Below are 18,925 nucleotides of genomic sequence, written 5' to 3' on the forward strand. Positions count from 1 at the left end.
CTCTAAATCTACCTATTGAGACAAAGATGCTATTAGAGATTATTTTACCAAACATAAAACACATTACACAGACCACCTGAAATTAAAAAAATATAAATCTGTCAAGTAAGTGGCGGTTCATTCCACTGTGGTTAACCAGAGAAAAAGCAGAAGGAAAATGAATAAATGAAATCTGTCAAGTAAGTGCGTTAATCAATACCATTATTAAATCTTGACATTAATTAAATCTTAACAATCTGATATTTGGGATTTAGATTTAATGTAAGTAGAGCAATGTAAACATTGTAAACTGAGCTTGTTGGATTCAAATAAAGTAGTGTAAAATCATTGTGAATATCTGTGCATTGTTCATTAATAAAAAAGTAATATAATTCATGGAAGTCATATAAATAATGTATAGTTTTGTATATTATATTTATCTTTATAAAAATAGCAGTTTTAGAAGCTGTCATTCATTCATTCCCCATACTCAAGGTCTTGGTTTCTTCTTGGTCTCTTGTTTATCCTCATAGCATCCACGTGGGATAAAAGAACAGCATCTTAACTTCATCTTTGGTGAAACGCAGTTGCCGTTTAATGTTTAGTAAATCAGACTCATTCAAAGTATGAATGAAAGTACGCTGCTCAAAGAAGAGTTATGAATGCATGCTACACTTTCGACTGTATTTAGTTTTCTTTTTCTTATAATGCACAGAGTTTTGTGGTAAGGGACGTTTTAATATGTCATTCACTGACAGTCAGACAGGCTAATTCAGTTCATCAAACATCATCTTTTAAAGGCTAAATCAAAGGCGAAATAAAACACTCACCTCATAAAGCTGGCGTATCTGCGCACTGCTTCATTGAAAACATGCCATTCGATTTGCGCCTTCTGATTGGTTCTTGGGAAATAGCGACTTTTGCTGTCAAAGGCAAGTGGCGTTTAGCGGCTTTTGCCGACAAACTGTTATTTCTGAATGCGCTAACGCTGCGATTTAGATGACTTGAAGCAAATCTATTTGAAATGTTCACAGTATGTCTGATAATATTTATTATTATATTAATTAATTTATTAATTATATACTTATTTGTTTTATTTTGGCTAGAATAAAAGCAGTTTTTATTTTTTAAACCCCATTTTAAGGTCAATATTATTAGCCCCTTTAAGCTAAATTTGTTTTCGATAGTCTACAGAACAAACCATCGATATACAATGACTTGCCTAATTACCCTAACCTGCCTAGGTACCCTAATTAACCTAGTTAAGCCTTTAAATGTCACTGTAAGCTGTATAGAAGTGTCTTGAAGAATATCTAGTCTAATATTATTTACTGTCATCATGACAAAGAGAAAATAAATCAGTTATTAGAGATGAGTTATTAAAACTATTATGATTAGAAATGTGTTGGAGAAATCTGCTCTCTGTTAAACAGAAATTGGGGGAAAAATAAACAGAGGGGCTAATAATTCATAATTCTGACGTTTTATTAAATGGCTGTTTTTGCATTGTGATGTTAAGTGTGTGTGTGTGTGTGTGCGTGTATGTGTGTGTGCATGTGTGCGCGTGTGTGCGTGTGTGCGTGTGTGCGTGTGTGTGTGTGTGTGTGTGTGTGTGTGTGTGTGTGTGTGTGCGCGCGTGTGTGCGTGTGTGTGTGTGTGTGTGTGTGTGTGTGTGTGTGTGTGTGTGTGTGCGTGTGTGTGTGTGTGCATGTGTGCACGTGTGCGCGTGTGTGCGTGTGTGCGTGTGTGTGTGTGTGTGTGTGTGCGCGTGTGCGCGTGTGCGCGTGTGCGCGTGTGTGCGTGTGTGTGTGTGTGTGTGTGTGTGTGTGTGCGTGTGTGTGTGTGTGTGTGTGTGTGTGTGTGTGTGTGTGTGTGTGTGTGATTTTATGCAATGGTTTGTCATATCATTACTCATCATGACTTTTGTGCATTGTGAATTTGTGTGTTTTCAGCTCACTGGTATTGTGCTTCAGGGAGCGAAGCGTGTTCAGGTGAATGTTTACCTGCAGCAGCACTCATCATTCAGGTCAGTCTCCAGAAAACACTAGAAAAAGTATATTTATAACACTAGAATATATACTGTTCATTCATTTTCCTTCGGCTAAGTTCCTTTATTCATCAGGGGTCGCCACAGTGGAATGAACCACCAACTATTCCAGCATATGTCTTACACAGTGGATGTCCTTCCAGCTGTAACCCAGTATTGGGAAACACCCATACATACTCATTCACACACACACACACACACACACACTCATACGGCCAATTTAGTTAATCAATTCCCCTATTGCGCATGTGTTTGGACTGTGGGGGAAACCGGAGCACCCGGAGGAAACCCACACCAACACGGGGAGAACATGCAGACTCCACACAGAAATGCCAACTGACCCACCTGAGACTCGAACCAGCAACCTTCTAGCTGTGAGGGTACAGTACTAACCACTGAGCCACCGTGCCACGCCTATTTTTAGTCACGAAACTTTAATTAAGTCATGCAATATAAAGACTAAAGGATAAAGGATAAACATTACATAAGCAGAAGTGGGTCAGTCCAGCTGTAATGATTGACAGCTCATCACATGTATTTTAAATATTATCTGTGCATTGTTTTACTGTAATCTGATCAGGGTGACACGGTGGCTCACTGGTTAGCACTGTGTCCTCACAGCAAGAAGGTCTCTGGTTCAAGTCCCGGCTGGGTCAGTTGGCGTTTCTGTATGGAGTTTGCATGTTCTCCCCGTGTTGGCGTGGGTTTCCTCCGGGTGCTCCGGTTTCCCCCCACAGTCCAAACACATTGATTAACTAAATTGGCTGTAGTTAATGAGAATGGGTGAGTATGGGTGTTTCCCAGTACTGGGTTGCAGCTGGAAGAGAATTTGCTGGGTAAAACATATGCTGGAATAGTTGACGGTTCATTCCGCTGTGGTGACCTACAGGAGACCTAATATAGACTTAGGCGAAGAAAAATGAATGAATGGATAATAATCTGATCAGTTTTTGGCCATCAGATTGAGTCAGATCTTCAAAATGTAATGTATTCAGATTTATATGGTTTTATTTTGGATTAATGTGTGTGTTAATTAATAAATAAAATAAAACACAAACGAGACAAATCTCAGGTCTTTTACAGGTTTGTAGCCATTTTAACGAAACATTTGTTGGATTAAATTACATTTAATCGTCTCTTATAAGCCTGTTTAGCAGAATCCTCAACAAAACAAACATATAAAAGCCCGCACAATTAATATAATGACATAAAAATGATTCGCTTATATAATTTAATTAATAAAACTCTCAATCAAATTTTTGTAATGTGTTCGTAAATGTCGTTTTTGATGGATGTTTGGCTTGAGATTTGTTGCCTTCACACAGTTTTGAGGTGCATGAGGTGATTCAAACACTTCAAATCAGTGAATCATTTGACCAAGCAATTGATTCAATTGATTCAAAGCTCAAACGTGAAACCTTTTATCTAGTTCTGGATAGCACAACGTGATATTTCAAAATCCAGATCATTGAACAACTGGTCGGCGTGACCGAAGAAAGCCTCCCGTTTGACCCGAGAGCTTGGCTTGGTGTTGAAATGTGATCTATCTGCATGTCAAGCTGTCACGGCACAGATAAATCTCACTCATGGTCCTGTGAACGGAAAACATCTTGCCTCGTCTATAATTATCAGCGTGACACATGGACGTGATCTGACTTCCCACAGTTTGTCTGAAGTGATAAAACTCATCTGACTGAAGTTTGTGTATCTCAAACACTCACTTAATCTCTTTCTGCTTTGCAGTCAAACTGGGAAAATCCAGACGCTGGTGTTTCCAGTGATGTACATTAATGAGGTAAAGTCCCAGACAATCATTGTGGATGCCAAACAATGTAATTAAACAGTACTGAGGTAACAAAATACTTAGGATAGAAAGAACTATATACCAGGATTGTAAAGTATTGAAATAGTACTGATGTTACAATGTGTTTAAACAGTATAGAGGTTGCAAAATACACAATACTTAGGTTACAATGCATTTAAATAGGTCTGAGGCTACAAAGTATAAAAACAATACTGATTTTACAAAGTATTTAAACAGTACAGAGGTTACAAAGTATTTAAATGGGTCTGAAGTTACAAAGTATATAATCAATACCAAGGTTACAAAGTATTTAAATAGTAGCGATGTTACAAAGTATTTAAACAATACTGAAGTTGCAAAGTAAATAGGCAGATGTATTCAAACAATACTAAGGTTACAAAGTATTAAACAGTACTGTGGTTGCAAAGTATATAACCAATAAAAGGTTGCAAAGTATTTAATATGTGCCGAGGTTGCAAAATATTTAAACCGTACTGTGTGCAAAGTATTTAAAATACTTAGGTTACAAAGTACATAATCCTGAGGTTACAAAGTATTTAAATAGGTCTGAAATTACAAAGTATATAATTGATACCAAAGTTACAATAGATGTAATCTGTATGAAGGTTACAAAGTATTTAAACAATATCGAGGCAACAAAGTATTTAAACAATATTGAGGTTACAAAGTATTTAAACAATATCGAGGCTACAAAGTATTTAAACAATATCGAGGCTACAAAGTATTTAAACAATATCGAGGTTACAAAGTATTTAAACAATATCGAGGCTACAAAGTATTTAAACAGTATCGAGGCAACAAAGTATTTAAACAACCTCAAGGTTACAAAGTATTTAAACAATATCGAGACTACAAAGTATTTAAACAATATCGAGGCTACAAAGTATTTTAGCAATATCGAGGTTACAAAGTATTTTAGCAATATCGAGGCTACAAAGTATTTAAACAATATCAAGGCTACAAAGTATTTAAACAATATCGAGGTTACAAAGTATTTAAACAATATCGAGGCTACAAAGTATTTAAACAATATCAAGGCTACAAAGTATTTAAACAATATCGAGGTTACAAAGTATTTAAACAATATCGAGGCTACAAAGTATTTAAACAATATCAAGGCTACAAAGTATTTAAACAATATCGAGGCAACAAAGTATTTAAACAATATCGAGGCTACAAAGTATTTAAACAATATCGAGGCTACAAAGTATTTAAACAATGTCGAGGTTGCAAAGTATTTAAACAATATAGAGGCTACAAATTATTTAAACAATATGGAGGCTACAAAGTATTTCAACAACATGGAGGCTACAAAGTATTTAAACAATGTCAAGGCTACAAATTATTTAAACAATATCGAGGCTACAAAGTATTTCAACAACAGGGAGGCTACAAAGTATTTAAACAATGTCGAGGCTACAAAGTATTTAAACAATATCGAGGCTACAAAGTATTTCAACAATATCGAGGCTACAAAGTGTTTAAACAATATCAAGGCTACAAAGTATTTAAACAATATCGAGGCTACAAAGTGTTTAAACAATATCGAGGCTACAAAGTGTTTAAACAATATCGAGGCTACAAAGTGTTTAAACAATATCGAGGCTACAAAGTGTTTAAACAATATCAAGGCTACAAAGTATTTAAACAATATCGAGGCTACAAAGTGTTTAAACAATATGGAGGCTACAAAGTATTTCAACAACATGGAGGCTACAAAGTGTTTAAACAATATCGAGGCTACAAAGTATTTCAACAATATCGAGGCTACAAAGTGTTTAAACAATATCGAGGCTACAAAGTATTTAAACAATATCGAGGCTACAAAGTGTTTAAACAATATCGAGGCTACAAAGTGTTTAAACAATATCGAGGCTACAAAGTGTTTAAACAATATCGAGGCTACAAAGTGTTTAAACAATATCGAGGCTACAAAATGTTTAAACAATATCGAGGCTACAAAGTATTTAAACAATATCGAGGCTACAAAGTATTTCAACAACATGGAGGCTACAAAGTATTTAAACAATGTCGAGGCTACAAAGTGTTTAAACAATGTCGAGGCTACAAAGTATTTAAACAATATCGAGGCTACAACGTATTTAAACAATATCGAGGCAACAAAGTATTTAAACAATATCGAGGCTACAAAGTATTTAAACAATATCGAGGCTACAAAGTATTTCGACAATATCGAGGCTACAAAGTATTTGAACAATATCGAGGTTACAAAGTATTTGAACAATATCGAGGCTACAAAGTATTTCAACAACATGGAGGCTACAAAGTATTTAAACAATGTCGAGGCTACAAAGTGTTTAAACAATGTCGAGGCTACAAAGTATTTAAACAATATCGAGGCTACAACGTATTTAAACAATATCGAGGCAACAAAGTATTTAAACAATATCGAGGCTACAAAGTATTTAAACAATATCGAGGCTACAAAGTATTTCGACAATATCGAGGCTACAAAGTATTTGAACAATATCGAGGCTACAAAGTATTTGAACAATGCTGAGGTTGCAAAGTATTTAAACTGTACTGTGGTTGCAAAGTATTTAAAAATACTTAGGTTACAAATTACATAATACTGAGCTTACAAAGTATGTAATCAATACAAGGTTACAAAGTATTTAATCAGAACTGATGTTACAAAGTATTTAACAATACTGAGGTTACATCGTATATAAATAGTGCTGATGTTACAAACTATTTAAACAATGCTGTGGTTGCAAAGTATTTTAAAATATTTAGGTTACAAAGTAAATAATACTGAGGTTACAAAGTATGCGATCAATACAAGGTTACAAAATATTTAATGTGTACTGAGGTTGCAAAGTGTTTAAAAATGCTTAAATTACAAAGTACAATACAGAGTTTACGACCCAAAACATGTTTTTAAGTCATTAGTTCTAAATGCATCTGCCAACTGTAAACTCAAACAATGAATGAAATGAAATTAGTTCTTTTCAGTCACAAATTAAGGAAGGTTCCTTGTAAAAATAAGTAAAGATCTGCTTATGTTGATGACAAAATAAGGAGTTCAGGTTTTGTTGTGTTTGTAATCAATGACATCAATAAACTCCAATTAGACACATTAATCTGATGCCTGCTGACAGTGATCAAGCACTTCAGAGCTTCACTATTATGTCTTCAGAAGTAAAACACTTTTCCTGGATGCTTATCTTCAGTTCAAACTGTGTTTTGAAGTCATGTTTGTGTTTGAAAACTGAAGCTTCTGATGTTTCATTCCCTGGAGAATTGAAGACAACCTGCTGTCGGTTGAGACTTTAACAAATTTTCCAGACACTTACAGGGAATTTTAATGAATAACATAGACATTTAGAGATTTTCAGAGACCATTTAACGATCTTTTGAGAACTTTGTTTGGCATTTTGAGAAGCTCTATGATTATTTTTTATTTTTATAATTTTTTAGTGACATCCAGAGAGATTTGGATATTTTCCTAGACTTTGGGAGACTGTCTGAGATTTATGGAGACCTTCTCAGGTTTTTGTGGACTTTTAGAGATTTATGGGGACTTTAAGAGACTTTTGGACAATTTTGGAGACTTTCAGAGATATATTGGGACTTCTAGAGAATTTCAGAGATTTATTGATACTTCTAGAGACTTTTAGAGATTTATTGGAACTTTTAGAGACTTTCAGAGACATTTGGAGACTTTTGAGATTTATGGGGAGTTTCAGATATTTATAAGGACTTCTAGAGTCTTTTGGACTTTCAGAGATTTATATGGATGTGTAGATTCTCTCTGAGATTTTTGGAGAATTTTATAAACTTTAAGAAACTTTAAGTTACTTTTAGAGATTTTCTGAGACTTTTAGTGATTGTATAGGGACTTTTAGAGATTTATGGGAACTTCTAGAGACTTTTGGAGACTTTCAGAGATTTATGGAGACTTTAAGAGATTTATGGGGAAGAGAATAGTCTTTTGCAGATTTTTGGAAATCTTTAGAGACTTTAAGAGACTTTTGAAGACTCTTGGGAGATTTTCAGGGATTTTGGAGACTTTTAGAGATTTATGGGCCTTTTAGAGACTTTCAAAGACTTTTTTAGACTTTCAGAGATTTATGGAAAGTGTACAGTCTTTTGGCGATTTTGATTATTATTATTATTATTATTTTTTTGAAGACCTTTAGAGACTTTAAGAGACTTTTGAAGAGTCTCTGGAGATTTTTAGAGATTTTATTGAGACTTTTAGAGACCTTTGGAGACTTTCAGAGATTTATAGGGCCTTTTAAAGACTTTCAAGTCCTTTTGGAGATCTTTAGAGACTTTAAGGGACTTTTAAGACTTGAGAGACTTTCAGAGATTTTTGGCGACTTTCTCAGACTTTCAATGATTTTTTGATAGGAGATATATTGGCACTATTTGAAAGTTTCTGAGTTTTTTGAGACTTTTGGAGATTTTTTAAACCTTTAAGACGTTAATAGATTAATGGCCACTTTTAGAGGTTTTAGAGATTGACAGACACTTTTGGAGCTCTTTGGAGACTTTCTGAGATTTTTAGAGACTTTTGGATATTAATATTGACTTTCTGGGTTTATTTAAAGGTTTTATGGACCTTTAGAGATTGGTAGAGACTTTAGGACATTACACAATTTATGAGACATTTAGATATTTTTGGAGACTTTCAGAGATTTAGGGGGACTTCTAGAGACATTTAAAGATTTTTTGAGAGTTTTGGAGAGCTTGAGATTTTCTAAGATTTTCTAACATTAATGGGGACTTTCAAAGATTTCTGGAGACTTTTAGAGACCTTTTCAGTCTTTTGGGAGACTTTAGAAGACTTTTGGAGGCTTTCTGGGTTTTTTGAAGGTTTTATAAGACCTTTAGAGATTGGTAGGGACTTTACTAGACATTACAGTATTTATGGGATGTTTAGAGACTTTTGGAGACTGAGAGAGATTTATGGGGTCTTCTAGAGCCTTTTAGAAATTTTTAAAGAGTTTTGGAGACCTTGAGATTTTCTGAGAATTTCAGCGATTTATGGGGACTTTTGAAGATTTCTGGAGACTTTCAGAGAGACCTTTTGAGACTTTTGAGAGACTTTAAGAGATTTTTAGAGACTTAAGAGATTTTTAGGGACCTTTAGATACTTTTAGAGACTTTTGGAGATTGGTAGGGAATTTTAGAAACTTTCTGAGATTTTTAGAAACTTTACAAGACTTTACAAGATTTATGGGTACTTTAACAGACTTTCTGTAATTTTTGGGTAATTTCAGAGATTTTTGAGACTATTGGGAGACTTTCAGACATTTTTAGAGACCTTTAGAGATTTTTAGGGATCTTTAGATATTTTTATAGATTTGGAGATTGATACAGAATTCTACAGACTTTCAGATTATTTTGGATACTTTCATAAGCTTTCAGACTTTCAAAGATTAAGTTATTTTGAGGGTCTCAGATATCAGACAGGATGTGCAGCAGAACAACAAAGGAACAAAGTGTCTTTTTCCCTTGTGCCTTATCTTCTAAAAACTTCCATTCTGTCTTCCAGAGTGCCTTCATTGATGAGGAATCTGCCAAGAAGCTGCACGCGGTCGTCCTCAATGCCAATGTGGTCATCAACATACCGTTCATCGTGATCAGCATTGGCATTTTACTGGGCATCATCTTCATCATCCTCGTGTGTCGACAGCAGATGCCACCGGTGAGCTTCTGTGATGTCACTTCCTGTGCTGCTATTTTTAGCAAACTACTGCATCAAAAAAGTTTGTGTGAAATTAAGATGAATTAAAATTACAAAACGCTACATTTAAATAAATAACACCTTTAGAAAGACTTTCAGAGATTTTTGGAGACCTTTGGATATTGATGGAGACTTTTAGAGTCTTCTTATGTTGTTATTTTTAGCAAAATATCAAACATTGTAGATGAAATAAAATGACAATGTTACATTTAAATAAGATAAAATAATTTTAGAAAGAAATTCAGAGACTTTCAAAGACTTTTGGATATGTATGGGGACTTTAGAGACCTTTTTGTAGTGACTTTCTGTGTTGCAAACTATCAAAACATTGTGCTGACTGAACTGAACTGAAATGAAGATGAAATAAAATGACAAAATTTAAATACATTTTAAATAATTTCAATAAATAAAAATTAAATAATAAATTAAATGTTCAAATTTAAGCCAATATTGCTTTTAATTTTTACTATATTGTGGTGATTTCTCCTTCAATTAACAAACAATTTCTCAAAAAATTCAATTAATATTAATGTATTATTATATTTACCTAACAAAGTAAGAATAAATATAAAGGCATAGGTAAATAAATAGCAATACACAATTTCTTTATTTATTAAATAATAACCCTTGATGACTATTTAATAAAGTCTTTGTGTTTGATCTGATTTTTCAGAGCACCTTGGCCGAGCGGGAGCCACTACTTTCATCATAAACCCAGCGTGGAACCTGGAGGACGTCCTGATGAGCTAACATTTGCTTTACATGCTGAACTTGATTAATTTTCACACGATGAGAGTCTGATCAAAGAGCATCGATAATGCGACAGACGACTCAAAGTGCAAAGTTCGTCTCAGGTCACCTGGCCGCCGGATCCATCGCCAGGTCTTTTAATGCCATTCAATGACTTGTATGATTCATTTGAGTATCATGAAACCAAATTGCAAATGTTCTGCCAAATTAACCTTCCAGAAAAAGTTTTACGATCTGAATTGAACGATTCAGAAAACACTAAATGATGCAACGTATTACACATCACAGGGTGGCATATTGATGTCAGCTGTACACATCACCACAGCTGGATTAATACGCTTATGCAATGCTTTAGCAATGAGATCATAAACTGACAGCGCTGCCAATTAATGCCAATGCAAGTTTTAATATTTAGTAACATGCCATTATTTGTTTTAGGATCACTAAATTGAAAACTAATATTTTTTAAATGCTGCTGTCCTGATTGTCATTGGTGCCATGAGATAATGTATTTACACTAAGGTTGATTTCTGGCGAATTAAAGGTACAGTTCACATGAAGTTAAAAATCTGCCACTATTTACTCATTGTGTTAAACACAAAGGAATATATCCTGAAGAATAATGGGAAAAAACAAACATAGACTTATTTTTTGTTTCTGCAATGGATGTCAATGGCTGCTTTCTAACAACATTCTTCAGAATATCTTGTTTTTTCTTAAACAGACAAAGATTTTTGTTGTTTATAACCACTTGAATGTGATTAAGTTATGATGAAATTACATTTGTTTGGGTGAACTGGCCCTTTAAATGATGTTTTTCAGATACAAACCCTTTTATATATAATGCATTGGATTAGTAATGTTTTTAGAGTTATTTGAAACACTTCAATATTGCCATAAAAATAATTCAGACTATTAATCCTCTATATCAGGGATGATAAACTCAATTCCTGGAGCGCCGCAGTCCTGCACAGTTTAGTTCCAACCCTAATTAAACACAGCTGATCAAACTAATTAAGTCTTTGTTTGAAACCTACAGGTAAGTGTGTTAAAGCAGGGCTGGAATTAAACTTTACAGGGCTGTGGCCCTCCAGGAATTGAGTTTGACATCCCTGCTCAATATGCAACTTTAAACTGTCTTAAATGACCAATTCATTTCATCTTCAGTGTCAATTAAAATGAGTTTAAAGAGTTTCTCCATCACAGTATTACTACAGCACAGAGAACTTTTATTTGTTTTATCAATTTGCATGCACTGATTTTTAGTTTGCTTAAACCTCATTTCCAGCATTGTTCATTTCGTGTTAAATTCTTGTATTGAATGTTTACGTGCTAGTTTGGATCTTGATTATCCAAATCAAACTTTGGGAGGTTTTAATGTTTGAAAAGGGAAGATGTGTGGGTTATCTGAAACTGCGGTCTTGTTTTGGTTTCATTTCAGCTTGATATGGTAAATGTGACCTTTTCCCAGGGTGGAACTATTAATACAAACTCATAACTACATGATGATTGTGAATTAAGACCCAGTGTTGAGGATGTTTGCTGAAAACGAAAACTGTTTTTGGTTTAGGAATGCATTGGTTGAGTATTTACAATCATTTTCATACATTTATTTCATCATGGGTGCATTTTAGTTTGTTTTTCTTAAAAAATATATTGCACTGTCAATGTAACAAAAACAATGAGGCAAACAATAAAACATGATTACAAAAAATATCACTTTATCTATCTGGTATTTACAAAATAAATACATTTCTGATTCTTGAAGCAGCTAGTAATGAAATACATCAGACTCTTTTGCCATGCATGTTTGTATTTTTATCATATCAAATATCTTGGCCTCAATGAATCTGAATCAGAATGCAAAGTTAATTTTTGACATCTTATCAAGATCTGTACAACTAAAACAATTTTGATAATGGATGATGCAACTGGAGTTCTTGTAGCCTATGTGTTCCTGAAGAGGCGAAGCTGTCTTATTCCATTTCATATTTCCATATTTTGGAGTTTATGACCATTTCCTTGCATTCACCTGTGTACAGTTTTTAAATAGTTGATGTCTTTTATCAAGTTTTATTATGTTTTGGTTGATTAATGTAGATCCTGATGTCTGAGAATCGACGGATGGATCATATTTCAGTCATTACATTGGTATTTATTTGAATTTGGCGCCAGAAATAACGGTTTCTCCCGTCAGGCCTGCTGAGCTCTGTTGAACGAGCACGTCTGTTTCCTGGAAAAGGGGAGATTTAGGTAGGTTAAACTAAAAAAAATGACTATCATAAAAGGATAAAGCAAACATAATCTTTGTGAATGTATTTCCCGCTTGTGAATGAACTGACATAAATCTAAACTGCCTTGAAGTTGCTGATTCACGCATCAGTTAATGTGTTGTGTAATAAACTCTTATCAGTTGTACAGGCTGAGGTTCAGGTTTTTGTGTGAAAGTGTTTTGTGATTAAGGTTGTTTGTCGATACAGTTTTTGGCGAGATTGTACGATATATTAACGTTTTTAATGAGTGAGTCACTCCAATGAACGAATGAATCGCCGGTTTGAATCATATTCAACGTGATTCGTTCAGTCGCGACGTGGACGCTAGGCTAAATATTCACCTCACGCTTAAAAGATAAACATAGTCATAAAATGGACGCATGAAGACATTTCGCCTCTTTTTATTAACTTTAGTTTAAACAGCTCATATCTTTTACAATTGGCAATATTTCAAAAGGAAATGAGCGATTTATTCGAGGGAATACGCCAAACATCAGTGAGTTATCAGTGTTTTTCTGATTAATTCTGTCATGTTTAGTTTGTATCATGAAGTTCGGCCAAATTATATTAATTGCTTGTTATGATATCAGCATTTTAAAGCAAGGCTATTAGGCTGTTGTTTAGGTCATTGCTAACAGGCAATAACTTTGACATCGTTAGTTTTTAGCTGTGCAATGACTGATTTTACAAACTTACTATTTCTTTTGTTATAACTAAAATAATAATGTATGAAATTATAATGTCTGCTGAAGCCTAAAGAAATAAGTTTCTTTAAACTATAGGCTACCAGCAAACATAATTTCTAAAATGATCTTGTTATTCAAAATTAATGCTAACATGAGATAAAAATAAAGAAATTGCAAATGTCACGTTTTATTTAAATAAATGTTTATCTAACAAATTAACTAGCATCTTCACAGCTTAATATTAATTAAAAAAATAATGAAATCATGTTTCAATCCATTTCCTAATCCTGAAAATATTTTTTATATAAATTATTTTACCTGAACCTAAACATTAAAAATTATTTAATTATTTAAAATGTATTATTTAAAAATATTTTAATGTTATTTTTATACAGACAACATTTGAATGGCGTTATATGTTTTGATGTTTTGGTGCCTGGTTAGTTCCTCACCTGCAGTAGTTGGTTCCACACTCGTAATGATCTCTGCATGGAGAACCCACAGGCTTCAGTGTGTTCCATCGCCACAGTAAAGAGCGTTTGGCCCGATGGATCAGTCCAGATGCCCAGTCTGAGTCTACAGGGACCGACTGGACCTACAGACACACAGAGAGACGGAGACAGTCAAGGAAGGTCAGTTGTTAAACCTCATTTACACTCAATGGTCACTTTATTAGGTACACCTTACTATTACCCCTTTTGCAATCAGAACTGCCTTAATCCTTCATGGCAGAGATTCAACAAGGTACTGGAAATATTTCTCAGAGATTTTACTCCATAATAACTTGATAGCATCACGCAGTTGCTGCAGATTTGTCATGATGCCAATCTCCCGTTCCACCACATCCCAAAGGTGCTCTATTGGATTGAGCTCTGGTGACTGTGGAGGCCATTTGAGTACAGTGAACTCATTGTCATGTTCAAGAAACCAGTCTGAGATGATTGGTGCTTTATGACATGGTGCGTTATCCTGCTAGAAGTAGCCATCAGAAGATGAAGACACTGTGGTCATAAAGGGATGGACATGGTCAGCAACAATACTCGGGTAGGCTGTGGCGTTGACACCATGCTCAATTAGTACTAATGGGCCCAAAGTGTGCCAAGAGAATATCCCCCACACCATTACACCACCACCACCAGCCTGAACCGCTGATACAAGGCAGGATGGATCCATGCTTTCATGTTGTTGAGGCCAAATTCTGAGCTGACTATCCGAATGTGCAGCAGAAATGGAGACTCATCAGACCAGGCAACGTTTCTCCAATCTTCTATTGTCCAGTTTTGGTGAGCCTGTGTGAATTGTAGCCTCAGTTTCCTGTTCTTAGCTGACAGGAGCGGCACCCGGTGTGGTCTTCTGCTGCTGTAGCCCATCCGCCTCAAGGTTGGATGTGTTGTGTGTTCAGAGATGCTCTTCTGCAGACCTCGGTTGTAACGAGTGCTTATTTGAGTCACTCTTGCCTTTCTATCAGCTGGAACCAGTCTGGCCATTCTCCTATGACCTCTGGCATCAACAAGGCATTTGCATGCACAGAACTGCCGCTCACTGGATATTTCCTCTTTGTCGGACCATTCTCTGTAAACCCTAGAGATGGTTGTGCGTGAAAATCCCAGTAGGTCAGCAGTTTCTGAAATAATCAGAGCAGCTCGTCTGGCACCAACCACCATGCCACGTTCAAAGTCACTTAAATCCCCTTTCTTCCCCATTCTGATGCTCGCTTTGACCTGCAGCAGATCGTCTTGACCATGTCTACATTCCTGAATGCATTGAGTTGCTGCCATGTGATTGGCTGATTAGAAATTTGCTTCAACGAGCAGTTGGACAGGTGTACCTAATAAAGTGGCCGGTGAGTGTATATCATTGTGCTTTGGTGCATAATGGCGAAGTTATGTTCTAAATATAGACTTCCGGTCATCTGAGTTTAGAAACCCATCAAGGTGAGTCAAACATTAAATATTTGCTTTGCAAGTAACACTGAGAATGATTTGCAAGCCTTCAAATCAGTTCTTTATTAATTATAACAGTTTTTATTGATTTTCTGGAATAACTTTCTGTTGAAATAAGAATATTGTGAAATATAGCATTACCAAAATTCCTCATGAAATGAAATAATAGGGTCATGTTGCACATCCCTAGTTAGTACTGAATGTAATTGGTATCGGAATCAGGTTTTGTTTATATTGGTATCAGCAAAAAAAATTTATCTTATCATTACATCCCTAAGAAAACAACATGTAACATGTATAAATTTACTTGCTATTTAAAAATATTATTAGTGTTATCTTGTTTTTCACTATTGTTATTACTATTATTATTATTTATAATATTTATGTTGTCTTTTTTCTGTGATGTATGCTTAGGCAATATGTACCGACGTATGTAATGCCAATAAGGTGAATTGAATTGAAATTGAATTGATACACACACAAAAAGCAACAAATTGAGAACAACAGTGTGTGTTTGCTCCTCATGGATGTGTGTTTTAGTGTGTACAAACAAAAATAGCAGGCCGAATCAAACGCGTGTTTCAGCCTCCGTTTACAATCACAGGAAACTGATGAGATCCGTGTTTTTCCAGCTGGAGGAAATATTGACATGCAGGTCACCTGATGATCCACTTTTAGAAACACTGACATCCACTGATATACACAGTGATAGTGTATTGTATGACTTAAATAGGATCCTATGTTGCAAAATCAACATTTGGAAACTTTTTGGACAGAAGTGTGTGTAGTATAGTGCACCCACAGTCATATTGGAGTGATATAAACACAAGAAGTCTCTTTTTTTTAATTTTCTGTTTATAAAAAAGGATCCAAATCCCAGTGATTTTGAGGCCGTCTACAACATGATGTAAGAGTGAGGTTTTCCCCCGCCCACTAAATTGATTGACAGGAGCACATTAGCATGCCTTCTAACGCGTATAAACATGTCCACAGAATAGGATTTGCTAAGAAATTGGGATTAAAAGATCACTTAAACTTTCTGTGATCAGCTGCAGCTCAAGAATGGGTTTTAAAGGTTCAACATGTTTATAAAACAGAGCATGTTTGTAATAAAGGTAGTGAAATCTATTTACAGTTGAAATCAGAATTAATAAACCCCTTTTTGAATTTTTTTTCTTTTTTAAATATTTCCCAAATGATGTTTAACAGAGCAAGGAAATTTTCACAGTATGTCTGATAATATTTTTTCTTCTGGAGAAAGTCTTATTTGTTTTATTTCGGCTAGAATAAAAGCAGTTTTAAAATTGTTAAAAACCATTTTAAGGTCAATATTATTAGCCCCTTTAAGCTATATATTTTTTCGATAGTCTACAGAACAAACCATCATTATACAATAACTTGCCTAATTACCCTAACCTGCCTAGTTAACCTAATTAACCTAGTTAAGCCTTTAAATGCCATTTTAAGCTGTATAGAAGTGTCTTAAAAAATATCTAGTCAAATATTATTTACTGTCATCATTACAAAGATAAAAGAAATCAGTTATTAGAAATGAGATATTAAAAGACTAGTATGTTCAGAAATCTGTTGACAAAAATCTTCTCTCTGTTAAACAGAAATTGAGGAAAAAATTAACAGGGGTTTTAATAATTGTGACTTCAACTGTAATTGATAATCATTAGAATCAGCACAGCCACATAGTGTCGGTACAACTATGTACAAGGATCTTTTAAACACACAACAGAAGTTCTGGTTTGTGGATGTTAAATCTGGTTTATTTTGTACAGAATCATAACGAATATAGGCTAAATTATATACTGTGTATTTACTTGACTTACAAAAACATGCATATTTGCATGTGCTGCAAACTTTGTTACAGCATTTGTGTGTAACTCATCGTTGCAGAAACCTCGAAAAAACTCCACTACCAATACATCTCTTTAGTGGTATTTTTGACTCAAAAACTGGATCTCTGCTGCATCCATGTCTGTTTCTGTCACTGACTGCTGTTTATCTGACCTAACGCAGGAGAAACAGACACACATACGGGACACACAGGGTGGGTGTAGCTTCAGCTCATTTGCATTTAAACGCACAGCCTACAAAAACAGCTACACTTTGCTTTGAGTTCAAAATGGGCATATTCTACATTGTATTATAAATAATTTGATTGGTATTTTGAGCTGAAACTTTACAGACACATTCTGGAAACACCAGAGACTTAACTTACGTCTTGTAAAAGGGGTAAAATAGGAGCCCTTTAAATCAGATGGGGGCAAACTTCGGCCATATGCTGGCCGGTGAACACCTTCAAAAATGCTGCTTCCGAGTAAAGCTACGGTCACACCGGGCTTTGTGTGTGCGAAATTCTGTCGTGCGGCGCTGCGAAAAGGGGCGGGATCAAACAAGCTTATTAGACATTTAAAAAAGCGAGCGATTGCTCCATGTTTTACATTTTTGCCCAGAGAGGTCCTGTTTTGATCCTCAATTGCTCTCACGCAGTCAAGTGATGCGATTTAGCAGGTTAGAGTTCACCAAGCTTGAACTTTGCACTGCAGCAACATGCGAAACTCGACGCATGACCCCGCGTTTCCGGTCTGACGCATTCGCGTGCGTATGAATGGAAGTCTATCGGAAGAAAAGTCAAGTGTGACCGCGCCTTAATAGTTTGGCTTGGTTTCAGAATTAGTAAATTAATGATGCAATACAAGCGAATGCCAGTTGGTGGCAGTATTGCATGCAGAACCATTAATGAATGAGGCAAAAAAAGAAAAGTTAAGTCTAAATTTTGTGTGTTTAAGGAAGAATGGACAACAAAATACTTAACCAATATCAGACATAAAGCAGTAATCTTGCCGTTTTTAAAGATTTACAACCTCAATTGTCATTTTTGAAAATTAAATTCTTGTCATGTGAGATTTTTTTCTGTCAGACAATATATTTTCTATTTAAAAAAAAACATTTTATAAGGGATTTATTTAATTGTTTTATGAATATTGATAAGTACATATTTATTAGAGCGCAAATTAACCTGTCTTGTAAATTTGACTCAATAATAACTATTAAAAAAAATGTTTTTGGCACATTTCTCTCAGATAATACATGTTCCATGCATATTGCGACTATAAATAAAAGTTATTTTATGAAGGATTTGGCATGTGGCCTTTCACTTCTGCTTTAAATTAACTAAATAATTAATGTGGGCGGATCAAAGATGTCCAGATGGCCACATAAAATGCTGAGGTCTGATTTATTGCAATATGCACATTTACGTTATTTCAGTTAATAACTTGCATGTGTATTTTTCAGTGTGTTGCAGCAGTACCTGTAGAGTGAGTGTCAGCAGCAGTGTGAGCAGGAGCAGATGCTGATTCACGCTCGTCATCTTCAGGCTTCAGTGAGACCGTGATCAGATCTGCTGTGTTTATATGTGGACGCTGAACAGCTGATAACACTATCACAGATCAGTCCACGTCTGCAGACCGACCGCAATAATCACATCTGGAGGAGCAGATTCACCTACTGCTTCCTCTTCACTCACACAGCAGTGGTGTTTACCGGGGTAAAGTCCATCACATTGAGAATTCACACAGGGTATGTAAATATAGTGTTCGATTTATAGTGAAATGTGCTAAAAATATCAGGTCATAGACAGTTGATGGCAAAATTATTAACTCTTCTGTGCAATATTTATTATTTTTTCATA

General features: G+C 35.0%; 2 protein-coding genes across 2 annotated transcripts in view; one reads left to right on the plus strand and one right to left on the minus strand.

The window, feature by feature from the left end:
* LOC130214147 (lysosome membrane protein 2-like) overlaps window positions 1–12,033 on the plus strand; it is a 40,659-nt gene extending 28,626 nt beyond the window's left edge. The window contains 4 exon segments of the mRNA XM_056445690.1: window positions 1,932–2,005; window positions 3,770–3,821; window positions 9,376–9,528; window positions 10,241–12,033. Coding sequence (XP_056301665.1) covers window positions 1,932–2,005; window positions 3,770–3,821; window positions 9,376–9,528; window positions 10,241–10,279 — 318 coding nt within the window. The 3' untranslated portion in view covers window positions 10,280–12,033.
* A 79-nt stretch (window positions 12,034–12,112) lies between these two features.
* On the minus strand, window positions 12,113–18,708 carry LOC130214146 (liver-expressed antimicrobial peptide 2). Its single transcript, XM_056445689.1, has 3 exons — window positions 18,545–18,708; window positions 13,729–13,871; window positions 12,113–12,550 (listed from the first exon to the last, which is right to left on the minus strand). The coding sequence occupies exons 1-3, from the start codon at window positions 18,602–18,604 to the stop codon at window positions 12,511–12,513; spliced, it is 243 nt and encodes an 80-aa protein (XP_056301664.1). The 5' UTR covers window positions 18,605–18,708; the 3' UTR covers window positions 12,113–12,510.
* Between the last annotated feature and the right edge of the window lie 217 nt (window positions 18,709–18,925).

Source organism: Danio aesculapii, chromosome 21 (assembly GCF_903798145.1).
Source record: "Danio aesculapii chromosome 21, fDanAes4.1, whole genome shotgun sequence".
Classification (NCBI taxonomy): Eukaryota; Metazoa; Chordata; class Actinopteri; order Cypriniformes; family Danionidae; genus Danio; species Danio aesculapii.

Coding starts and splice junctions, on each gene's coding strand:
- LOC130214146 (XM_056445689.1), bottom strand. CDS start 18,604: ATGACGAGCGTGAATCAGCATCTGCTCCTGCTCACACTGCTGCTGACA. Junction 13,872..18,544: donor TGCTGACACTCACTCTACAG/GTACTGCTGCAA, acceptor GTGTGTCTGTAG/GTCCAGTCGGTCCCTGTAGA. Junction 12,551..13,728: donor TGTGGAACCAACTACTGCAG/GTGAGGAACTAA, acceptor CCCCTTTTCCAG/GAAACAGACGTGCTCGTTCA.